Source organism: Mus pahari, chromosome 10 (genome assembly GCF_900095145.1).
Source record: "Mus pahari chromosome 10, PAHARI_EIJ_v1.1, whole genome shotgun sequence".
NCBI lineage: Eukaryota > Metazoa > Chordata > Mammalia > Rodentia > Muridae > Mus > Mus pahari.
The window spans coordinates 89,476,246-89,489,013 of NC_034599.1; the positions used below are offsets into that span (position 1 = coordinate 89,476,246).

The 12,768-nt window shown below is 40.8% G+C and overlaps 1 protein-coding gene across 2 annotated transcripts in view; it reads left to right on the plus strand.

The window, feature by feature from the left end:
- Window positions 1–12,768, plus strand: part of Xrn1 (5'-3' exoribonuclease 1) — a 102,277-nt gene that overhangs the window by 68,197 nt on the left and 21,312 nt on the right. For both annotated transcript variants that reach the window (XM_021207220.1, XM_021207221.2), the window contains exons 28-32: window positions 1,412–1,468; window positions 1,687–1,819; window positions 4,737–4,806; window positions 6,495–6,693; window positions 8,114–8,209. In XM_021207220.1, the coding sequence (XP_021062879.1) occupies window positions 1,412–1,468; window positions 1,687–1,819; window positions 4,737–4,806; window positions 6,495–6,693; window positions 8,114–8,209 (555 nt within the window). The remainder of the gene's footprint in view (window positions 1–1,411; window positions 1,469–1,686; window positions 1,820–4,736; window positions 4,807–6,494; window positions 6,694–8,113; window positions 8,210–12,768) is intronic.

Consider the following 12,768-nt stretch of genomic DNA (forward strand, 5'->3'; position numbering starts at 1 on the left):
GATCTCCCTGTCTTAATCTTCTGGATTCAATCACCACTGTGTCTCAAGATCTCCATACCAAGATCCAGATCAGAAACTTCTATCTCCCAGTCTCCAGGTTAGATTCACTGGTGAGCCTTCCAATTCTGGATTGTAGTTCATTTCAAATATAGTCAAGTTGACAACCAGGAATACCCACTACAAAGTTCAAAACAAAATATAATCTGTATTAAAAGTAAGTTTCTTATGTTATGCTTAGCAGTCTCGTTCCTTGGGTTGGGCAGAGTTACACATGAGATTACAGAGTTACACATGTTACACATGTACTTACAGCAGGGATAGAGATACAGTACAGCTCAAGTAGGGTCCTTTCCTAGCACCTCGAAGGACCTGAAATTAACCCAGCACATGCCATGGGGACCTGCCTAGTTCTTCTCACCTACTCCTGCGGGTAAATTAATTTGATTTTCTCCCTTCTCAGTACTGTACTTGAGTAGTTTAAATGACTAATCTGCAGTATACTTCTAACTTTGAAATGTTTTTTCTTATACTTCAGAGCAGTTTACTGGGGCCAGTGAGGTGGCTCGGTGGGTAGCAGTGTTTGCCATCGAGCCCAATGACCTGAGTTCTAATCCCCAGCACCTACATGGTGAGAAAAGAGCAGTAACTCCTCAGGCCGTCCTCACATCTCCATGTCTAGGCCATGACACTCATGCACACACACACAGAAATAATAATAAATTAAAAATAAATAAATAAATTTTAAGTATTTTACTTTTAAAACTTTTGAATAAGAATTTAGGATCATGGTGTATACCTTTAATCCCAACATTTGGGAGCAGAGACAGGTAGATATCTGTGAGTTTAAAGTCAGCCTGGTTTACATGGCAGGTTCCAGGACAACCAGATCTACATAGTGAGACCCTATTTCAAAAAAAAAAAAAAAAAAAAAAAATTAAGGCCAGCAAGATGGCTTAGCAGGTAAAAAGAATTGCCACCCAATGATCTGAGTTTGATCTCCATACATAAATGTAAAGAAGAGAGCCAACTCCACATATAATGGTGATGATAATAATAATATCACCTAAAATAACAAGATTTAATAAATTAGGCTATATTCACCTTATTAATATGTATTCACTCCTGCAGGTGAAAACTTTAGGTATTCTTTTTTTTTTTTTTTTGGTTTTTCAAGACAGGGTTTCTCTGTATAGCCCTAGCTGTCCTGGAACTCACTTTTGTAGACCAGGCTGGCCTTGAACTCAGAAATCTGCCTGCCTCTGCCTCCCGAGTGCTGGGATTAAAGGCGTGCGCTATCATGCCCGGCTCAGGTATTCTTAATATTACAATCTTTGTTTGGTTTTATGAAATTCATAGATGTTAGAAGTTGTGATGACTTTATAATTTTCTGTCTGAATTCTCTCTTCCTCAGCAAAGAAAGAGCAACAAGAAAGTCCGAGTGACAGTGAAGCCCCATTTGCTGTACAGAGTAAGTGTCTGTGAAAGAACTTTGCCTGGTGGCATGCACTCAGAAGACAGAGTCAGAAGACAGTGAGGCGGGGGGGGGGGGGACTGAGGCTGTAGAAAATGTTTGCAGTCTCTCAGGACTAGATAGTAAGACCACGCTCGGAAAACCGAGAACTCACAGACATCAACATGTGAAAGGTGTCAAATGTTCCTAAGAGTACATGGCTCTCTTCTGTTCAGCCTTTAGAGCAGCAGCATGGAGTCATTCCTGATCGGGATGCCGAGTTCCGTCTCTTTGACCGTGTTGTAAATGTGAGAGAAAGCTTCTCCGTGCCAGTCGGCCTTCGCGGCACCGTCATTGGCATTAAAGGGGGTAAGGCTTAAGTACTGGATGGCTTCAGCTGCATTCAGATTGTGAAGGAGTGTGTGTGTGTATTGTGTGCATCTAAGCAGAAAGTAAGTCAGAGAAAAGGCTGAATCCTTCTGTTTTAGCTGGTTTTACATTTTTGGTTGTACTTTCCAGAGAAAGTTTTCCTGTCTGATGTAATCATCTGAGAAGTGGTTGAAAGGAGGACAGGTTGCAAAGAACTGTTTGATAATTTATAAGCATCACACTAAAATTATTCAGGGCCATACTGGGTGTACTTATATGTTTATGACACTGAAAGAAAAATACCATCACATCTTAAACTTTGTCTAATCTTACTCATAGTTTTACCTTAATTTGCATTGTAATGTATAGGTTTGAATAAGTCTTGTAATCTAGAAATCCCTCAGAATAAAGATGATGTTATTTATAGTGGAAAGATTTTAGATAATTATTAATTTGACTTTTATGAGCACAATTAGATTATAGCCGGTCCTAGTGGTCTACACTTGTACTCACAACACTTACAAAGCTAAAGCAGGAGGATTACTACAAGTGCAAGGCTAACCTTGGATACATAGAGAATTTTAGCGTATATACTGTATATGGATGCATATGGAGGTCAGGAGACAACTTGGGGGAGTCAGTTCTCACCTTTTATCGTCTGGGGTTCCATGGATACCATTGGGGTCATCAGGCTTGTCATCCCTCAGCTGTTCTTTTTAAATAAGCACAATAGTCAAGCAGACGTTTCACTACAGGAGATATGTGCAAGAAAAACAATACTGCCAAACAACAGCTAGACTGACTGGAATGAATGAATGAATGGGAGGGTTGTGGGCGCAGCTTAGTAGGTAGATTGCTTGCCAGTATGCCTTGAAGCTGTGGTTCAGTGTCTAGTGCCATAGGCAACACAGGTAGGAACAGAACTTCATTCAGGGTCATCCCTGACTCACATACTTAGTCAGGGACAGCCTGGGCTACATCAGGCTTGACCTCAGAAGAGAAAGGTTAAAAGGAAAGGAAATAAAGTGTCCAGATGCCAATACTGCCATGGAGTGAATAGAACTCTCCTACATTTTCAGTAAGTATTCGAAAATGATACAGCCACTTTGGAAAGTAGTTTGGTAGGTCCTTTTTTTCCCCAGAGTGAGGACCGAACCCAGGGCCTTGCACTTGCTAGGTAAACGCGCTACCACTGAGCTAAATCCCCAACCCTTTGGTAGGTCCTTTTTTAAAAAAAAAATTTTTTTTTATGTAGCCTAGGCTAACCTCAGACTCATGATCTTTCTCCATTTGCAACCCAAGTACTGCGATTAGTTGGTGCACTAACATGTTTGGCTTTGTTAAGTTTGTTTGTGGCATGTCCTTGCTGTGTAGCCAAGACTTTCCTGGAACTTAATATGTTACATAAGCTGACCTCAAACTCAAAGTCCTCCTGCCTCAACCTCCCAAGTGCTAGGATTATAGTTTCTCTAATAGTTACTTTTTCTCTTTAGTTTTTCTTTATTCTGTGTGTGTCAGGCCATGAGTGTACATGGAGTGGGTGTGTATATGCTCACTTGGGTGCCACAGTGTGCATGTGGAGGGCAGAGGATTACTTACAGAGTCATTCTCTCTACCATTTGTCCAGAGGATTGTCATCTCACCAGCCCAACACACCAGCAAAGCAAAGACACTCCATTCCTAGATACTGATCTAGGACAAAATAAGATGTGAATTTACACCAAGCCTCATGTGATAACAAAAAATTAGAAAATTCTAAATGCCAGTAAATGAATAAATAAATTGTTGGATAATATGTGATGAAATGCTTCTCAACAATATAAAAAGAAAAGAAAATGATACATTCAAAATGGATGACTCTCAAAATAATTATGCTGATAGAAGCCAGACAAAAAAAAGAATATGAGCTGTATAATCTTATTTACTTTAAATTTGATGTATACAATAATCTGTGACAATATTTTAATAGTTTCCTAGTTACTAAGGATATGCATTGCAAAATGACACAGGAGACTTTGGGAATAACTATCTTATTTATTATGGCTTTTTGACTAATTGCATGTGGTAAAATTTACTAAATTATATACTTTAAATATGTTTAACCTATTATATCAGTTTTATACTAAAAATTTTTAAATAAGCCTGGGAAGTGGTGGCACACATCTTTAATCCCAGCACTTGGGAGGCACAGGCAGGAAGATCTCTGTGAGTTCAAGGCCAGCTTGATCTATAGAGCAAGTTTCAGGATAGCCAAGACTACACAAAGAAACCCTGTCTCAAAAAAAAAAAAAAAAAAAAAATTTAATGCATTCCTTAATACCCAGTAATTTCACTTTTAGGGAAGGATTAGCATACATAGAGGGGACATTTACATGATATTCATTATAGCATTGTTATAATTGTTAAAATTATAAACTAAGTTTTTAAAGCAGAGGAACGAGATAAATGATGGTATATTCATGGATAGAATACAAGAAATACTGAGATATATTCAGGAAACAGGACTCAGTCTCATAATTTTGAAACAAGCACACGTGTGTTACGAGAGTTTATCCCTGATGGTAGGGAGATAATAGGCAGACAGAGATGGAGATGGATAAAGAACTTGTCAAACACTATATACATTATTTCAGATATGTCTATAACTAGTAAAAATGTAAAGGAGTATATAAGAAACCAGATTGCCAAGGTAAAGGTTGTGGTTGCCTTTTAGGGATAAGGACATGATGGTCTTGTAAGGCATTTGTGTTGTTTCTTGCCTTGGATGACAGTTGGTGTGCTGGTATGTCTTCCTTCATATTTAAACAATTTTTGTAAACTTTTAAAATAAGAAAAATGCTTCTGAGCATCTTTACAACTCACTACTGCGTTCCTATTATGTGATTCTCCGACTGATTCCTTTCTTCATCTTCAACAGCTAGTAGAGAAGCTGATGTACTATTTGAAGTATTATTTGATGAGGAATTTCCTGGAGGCTTAACAATAAGGTTTGTATTTCCAAATAATAATCGCCCTTCATGAATGTCCATGCAGCTCTCTCTGATTTTGTATTGCTTGCAGATGTGTGTGCCTAGTTTGACATAGTAGTTGCTATAGAGTTAAAACAGTGAGTACCTGTCTACCCTCCTGAATTTTCACTTTAGCCAAGGTGATTCAGCAACTGACTCTAATGGTAACTATTTAATTAAGTGTGATGAATTCATGAACAGTGGTTAACTGGGCAGAGAGGAAAGAAGAGAGTGAGAAATTCTCAGGAACACAGGATAGAACATGTGACAAAGGACATTTTCTGGTTAAATGACTTCAGGAATAGAGCTGGCTGAGTTCAAAGACATGTAAGTCTTCATCACCCAACATAGTGGAGTCATAGTTGCTTAACAAGATCACAGTAGCTTGAGGACTGAATGGCAGTTTAGTCAGGAGGCAGGAAACCTGATGCTGAAGCATAAAAGCGACAGCTGGAAGTTATCAGACCTCAAACAGTAGAGTTGAGCTGCTTTCATTTGAAAGTATATGAAGCATGGTATCATTTTGAGAGAGCTCTAGTACAAAGTTTAAAGTTACAGGAAATACTAGCAAGGATGCGTTCTTTCACTTATGCTTTGTAATATCTTCATTTGTAATAAAGATTACTAGAGTATTAGGAGGAAGAAATGAATCATTTTCCAGCTTTTCTTTCTAATTTAACTACAAAGCTGACATGAACTTAATTTCCTTTGCATCTTTGTTTTGGTTAATAGGTAATTATAATTTTAAATTACTCTTGTTTGGCCTCCTGACATAAAGTCTTAGTCTGTACTGAGTGGCTCCTACTACATATGCCATTATTGAGCCAGCTAGATGGTACAGAGGTGTAAGTGACTGCTGCACAAACCTGGCAGCCAGACACAAGTAAAGGTTGCAGGAAGGAAACAGCTGACTACATAAAGTTGTCCTCTGACCTCCTGACCATGTGCACTCAATAATAATATAAAAGTCCTATTATTTTGAAACTTGAATATGCTTGTTCCTCTAAGACCTTCCCAGTGTGTACTCTTAAATGCAGCAACATAATTTTGATCTTTTATTCAATTATTTAGTTTTAATAACACATTTGCACAATAACTGCAGTATATATTTAACATATATATTACATGACTTTTTTCTTTTGTGTGTGTTTGTTTTGAGACAAGATCTTGATCAAAGCTGGCTTGGTTTTTTTGTCTATTTGTCTTGGTGACATCTTTTTCTCCTACTCCTAGTTAAGGGCATCTTAGAGAGAGCTGTGTGAAAGATTACTGTCATGCATATTCATTTTTATAATATAATTCTCATGAAAATACATGTTTTGTCGCAAACTGGAACTCATAAAAGAACTCTACTTTTTTAGTGTCATCAATATGAGAAGATGGTATTTTTGAAAGAGGAAAAGGTATTGTTAGAGTTGAAAAAGTTGACAAAAGACTCCTACCCCGCTCCTTAAGTTCAGGGATCTAACCCTGAATTAATTTCCAGTATTTTTTGTTTTGTTTTGTTTGTCTCACATTTCTGAGGCAAGGTTGTACTCTGTAGCACAGTGTGGCCTCATCTATCTGACCTACACTGAATTCATGGCCTTCCCACTCCTGCCTCCCCACTGCCCACATCATAGGAGTGCACAACCAGACCTGCCACTGTCTCAATGTCTTCATTGTAGGTGCTCACCTGGTAGGGGATACCGACTGCCAACAAGTGCCTTGGTGAATCTTTCTCATGGGAGTCGGTGTGAAACTGGAAACCAGAAGTTGACAGCCATTGTGAAACCACAGCCGTCTGTGAGTCACAGTAGTGCAGCTCCATCTGGGCACTTGGGAGGCCTCAACCACTCTCCTCAGTCGCTTTTTCTTCCTACTCAGGTAAGTTCCTCATCTTGACAACTTCTAAGTGGAGACTTAATTTGACTTAGCTTTCTTTTTTGATTTAAAAAAAAAAAAAAAATGGTGCAGATCCTGATGTAAAGACACAGACCTTTGGGGTTGGGTTGGTTTTTGTTTTCCCAGACAGGGTTTCTCTCTGTAGCCCTGACCGTCCTGTAACTCACTGTGTAGAGCAGGCTGTCCTGGAACTCGCAGAGATCCACCTGCCTCTGCCTTATGAGCACTGGGATTAAAGGGCTGTGCCACCACCAGCCAGCTAGATCCACACACCTTTAATCCTAGCACTTGGAAAGATGAAGTAAGATGCTATTCTGGATCAGGTATGTGATGTTCCCAGTCAGCTACATACTGATGTCCTGATCAGAAAGACAAATATAAGGTACTATTGGTAGTATTCTACCTATGTTATAAAGTTACAGTTATAGCAAAGAAGAAATACATTTGTTTAAATAACAAGCTCAAGAATATTCTTATTTTTTTCTTAATACATTTCCCAATCAGTACTAGTTTTAGATAGGGTTTCTATTGCTGTGATAAAGCACCATGGCTAAAATCAACTTGGGGAGGAAAGGGTTTATTTCACTTTACAGTTCCACATCTCAGTCCATCATGAAGGGAAGTCAGGCCAGGAACTCAGACAGGGCTGGAACCTGGAAGCAGGAGCCGATGCAGAGGCCGTGGAGGACTGCTGCTTACTGGACTGCTTAGTTGAGCTGGTCCCTCCCACATCTAGCATCAGTAAGGAAAATTCACTACAGACTTGCCTCCAGGCATTTTCTCAATGGACAGTTCCTCTTCCCAAATGACTCCATCTTGTGTCATACTGACACAAATTTCTTATATAATCTAAGTGCCCTATACCTCTTATGAGTGACAATAAATTTGAATCATAATGTGTAGATTATGTCATATATATATCAAAAAAAGAATTCTAAGATAGTATGTGGTGGCTCACAACTGTCATCCTAGTGCCTGGGAATTAGAGGCAGGAGGAGGAGGAGTTTGAAGTTGCCCTCCTGCACAGAAGGAAGGCCTTGCATAGCAAGAGGCAGGCTTCAGAGTATTTGAAAGGGAGGTTGAAACGGGGTCTCGCATAAGCCCTGGTTGGCTTCAGACTTGTTACATAGCTTAGGGGGACCCCAAACTCAGGACTTTTCTACCACCACCTCTAAGCATCATCTTTATAGTGTAATTTGCTTAGATTTAAATAGTTTCCAGTAAAGCATTTAGAAGCATGTCTGTGAAGGCTGGTTAAACTGCAGCGCAGTGTTTTTGGAGTTAGTGCCCTCAGCTGCAGAGCAGGGCAACTGAGAAGGGTAGACATTCTGCTTATCATTCAACATTTAGTAAGCAGCTTGAATTCTAATATGTTTCATATAAATTTTCATTTATTTACTAGGTACCTACAAAAGGTGATGATGAATTTTGCAGCATTTGGCAATCTCTACAGGGAGCTGGAAAAATTCAACCCTTGCAGCCGACAGTACAAGAGAAGGTTGGCTTTCTTTGATGGACAGTTAGTTTAAAGAAAAGGGGTTTTCTTTTCATTCACAGTGCTATATTCCTCTTCAAATTTCATGAGAGTTTTGATCATGAATTTTCATAATTCCTTTCAGGCATACATAAAAGTTGGACCTGTAAATGGGAATATAACTTCTCTTCAAGATCAGTTTTGACATAATTTTTACTTGTTCACAAAATTGTAATGATTACATTTTGAATTCAACAAAGGCCTTAGTGGCATAATTAGCTTATCTTCCCCCACTGAATATGCAATGTTATGCTGGTAGAGGGTTTTCTTAAATAGGAACAAACACTGACAGAGATTAAAAAGAGCTCTGGGGCTGTAGGCAGTGATACAAAGCTCCTTAGCCTACCTGAGTTTAACCCCGGCCCTTCAACACCAGACAGAAGAGGCCCTGGGAAGCTGACTGGGTTAGCTATGTGCCATGGTGAGAGCATGAGGACCTGAGTCCAAGCCTCAGCAGCCACAGAAAGCAGCCAGGTGCAGTGCACCAGCACCTGCCTGCCGTCCCGATGCTGCAGGGCACCAGCACCTGCCTGCCGTCCCCATGCTGCAGGGCACCAGCGCCTGCCTGCCGTCCCCATGCTGCAGGGCACCAGAGCCTGCCTGCCGTCCCCATGCTGCAGGGCACCAGCGCCTGCCTGCCATCCCGATGCTGCAGGGCACCAGCGCCTGCATGTCGTCCCGATGCTGCAGAACCAGCTATAGGAAGACCTTTGGGGCTTGCTGCTCAGTCAAGCTAGCTGAATCTGTGTGCTCAGGTTCAAAAAAAGACCCAGTCCAAAACATAAAGTAGGAGGCAAAACACCTAGAGCACACATACAACACGAACCAGCACACGTTCACATACATGCATACAGGCATAAAAGAATGAAGTCTACCATTCATGGTGGTATATGTCTGTCATCCCAACAGATGAAGAGGCAACGGGACAGTTACATAGGGAATTTGAGATCAGCCTCTGCTGCTCTGAAACCTTGCCCCCAACTCTCCCCCCCCCCCACACACACACACAAAAAAAAACCCTAAAAAATTCATTAGCCTGAGAAAATTGCTCAGTGTGGTAGTTTGAATAAGAATGGCCGGGCTGGTGAGATGGCTCAGTGGGTAAGAGCACCCGACTGCTCTTCCGAAGGTCCAGAGTTCAAATCCCAGCAACCACATGGTGGCTCACAACCATCCATAACAAGATCTGATGCCCTCTTCTGGAGTGTCTGAAGACAGCTACAGTGCACTTACATATAATAAATAAATAAATCTTAAAAAAAAAAAAAAGAATGGCCCCGTAGGCTGATATGCTTAAATGCTTAGTCACCAGAACTACCTGATCTATCAGATTAGAAGGATTAGGACCTGTTGCCTTGTTGGAGGAAGTGTGTCACTGGGGTTCTCAGAAAGCCTGGCCCAGTGTTTCTCTTTCTCTCTGCCTGTGGGTCAGGATGTAGCTCTCAGCTGCTGCTCCAGCACCATGTGTGCTGCCGTGCTCCCTACCATGGTGATAGTGGATTAGCCTCTGAAGGAGAGGTAGCCCCACAACTAAATACTCTTAAAAGAGTTGCCTCGGTCATGGTTTCTCCTCACAGCAGTAGAACAGTGAGTAAACAGTCAGTAAAGTGCTTGTCAGGTAACCTGACTTCATTCTCCATCCCTGACATACAGGGCACATGAGAGGCTGGCACAGACACATCCATAGAACTCACTGAGCAGCCAGCTTAACCTTCGGGTTAAGCCATGTCCCAGTTAGACCCTGTCTCAAAAAATGTCAGACAGAGCCCGAGGAGTAAGAAAACCCTAGGTTTGACTTGTGTACACACATAATCTAAAATAAAAAATGAAAAATAATTGCAGTGTATGATGGAGTACACTTTTTATCCCAGTACTTGGGAAGCAGAGGCAGCTGTATTTTTGTGAATTCAAGGCCAGTCTGGTCCTGAATCAAGTTGTCTTTGTATCAAGTTCCAGGTCAGCCAGAGCTACATAGTGAGACCTGTCTAAGTAATAATAATAACCTTAAAGATTATTCAAGATAACTTGGTGGCTAAATGCACCTGCTACCAAGCATTATCATAGGAGTTCAGTCCCCAAGATGGCCTAGGATAGAAGGAAAGCATAAACATTAGCAGGTTGTCCTCTGGCCTCCATCCACATGTACAAACACATATAAATAAAGATGATTTTTTTTAATTTAATGCTCGTTGAATAATGAAGCTAGAACTGAAGATTTTGCTCCTGCCTAGGACCTGGGTTTAATTCCCAGCACCAAAGAGCTGAGAATTGACTATATAGATTTTAGCATGTAAATGTCCAGTTTCACCACATTGATAGGAGTAAAAGACTAATTGAGTAGGGTTAGGAGAGAAAGGGAAGGGTCTACAAAGACGGCTCAGTGGTTAAGAACATGTGCTGCTCTTCCAGAGGACCTGAGTTCCATTCCAGCACCCATGTCAGATGTCTCACAGTTGCCTGGAAGATCAGCTGCAGAGGACGTGATGCCCTCTGCTGGTCTCGTCAGGCATGACACATGTAACAAACATTTATGTCTTCCTAAATGGAAAGAATTGGAAGTAACAAATATAGGTGACTTTTACAGGCGTGTTTAAATTCCTGATCCCTATCTTACCTCCCAAGTGTTGGGATTATAGGTCTGCACCACTATTGTGGCTGTAAAAATATGTGCACAATGGTACACACTTGTAGTCCCAGCTACTCTCTGAAGTTCAGAAGGCTAAGACAGAAGAACCATTTAAACCAGGAGTTCAAGGCCAACTTACATAACACAGCAAGACCTTGCTTCATAAAATGAATGAGTGGGTGGGTAAGTGAGTGGAAACTTTCCCTGGTTCTTGCATGTACATCTTCTATAGTAACTCTTGCTTTTCCAGCAGTTTACTAGAAAACCATGCCACTAAACTGAACAGCTCCCCTTTCTCTTATGCCTGACTAATGTCTTCGATTCTCACCTGTCTGTCAAGTATAACTAATCTATACTCTATGGTTCTGACCTCTTAATCAAGTATTTAATCCAGCATTGCCAGTCTGTAGAGGAAGAGTGTATGTGTCACATGGACCTCAAGATGTCCCAAAATTAACCCTAGCTAAAGCCTCTCCTCTTGTTCTGTTTCTGCATCGTCACTGCCCAGGCATACAGTCTAGTTGAGATCCTGCCTGCCTTGTTCTGCCCACACTGGCTTGCTGCTGCTGCTTCGGTATGCTGTCACCCCTAAAGAAAGTTTTAATTGTCTTCTTTTTGTTACCTGTTTGTAACAAGATTCTAAGTCATTGGACTTCTCCATTCACCCAGTCAGACCTTAGATTTTGTTCCCAGGACTAATGTAGCCTCTTCTCAATGTTCTCCTCGGTGTTATCTTTCACTGAGATTTCTTTGCGTATAATGTTGTGTAATCTCTCTTAATAATCCTTCACCTTAATTGGCCTGCAGCGTTATTGGGTAAGGTATTTTGTGGGTTGAAAACCGCTTTATGCCATGTAGCAGTAGATCGTAGCAGTGCTGGATCTTAAGTTTTGGAATACAGGCTTCATGACACAAGTTATACTCTGTACTATGCTGTACTGCTGTGATCACACATAGAAAATGAAGGCATTGGAGACTGCTGAGGTCTTTGCCAGGCAGAGATTCCTGCTCAGTTCCATTGGATCCCAGCCTGACTCTTCCCATTAATAAGGTCTTTTGTAATCTATAACTGAAATGGAAGATAGGTAAGGAGTTTTTAAGTAACTGGCCAAAAACAATGGTGTAGAAATTGGCTTTTAAAAGTATACTCTGGCCCGTGACTTCAGTACCATGCACCTAACCATGTGGTATGACAGTCCCTGTGGCATCATTCATGACAAAACAGTCCCCTACTAGATGTATGGAAAGATCTAAAGATACATGGACAAGACCCGAAGGAAAACCCAGGCTAAGAAAACCATCAGGACAGACCCTGACTCTTGAGCCTGCCCTCTGCATCCTGAGAGTACACTGGTTCTGTGCTCTAACAAACCTGTTATTGTTGAGTCTCTTCTGTGTCTTTGAATTCTTTCTCTAAGACCAAAAAACCTCCGGGAACTCTGGTCCAGTAACATGACCATACTAAGTCACATTTAAAAAGTATGTCCAGCTGTTTGATAAAATAATGTGGTCAATCAGATTGTACTCTTTACTTTCCATTTCCCACAAATCATTTCTATTAGGGTTGTGTGTTCTTTTGTTCTTTCCACTTAAAATATGCTTTCTTTACTGCTAAATCTTTCTAGATACAACTTAGTTCAGCTAAACACAGCCATGTTTTGTCTATCTCCTGTATATTCCAAGAAGTGAAAGCTACATAAGTCAACATTTTTAAACTCATGAAACATTAATATTAAGAAGCTGAGTTTGTTTGGGCATGGTGGTGGCCCAAGCCCTTAATCCCAGCACTCCGGAGGCAGAGGCAGGCAGACCTCTGAGTTTAAGACCATCCTGGTCTATAGAGCAAGTTCCAGGACAGCCAGACCAACACAGAGAAACCCTGTCTCAGGGAAAAAAA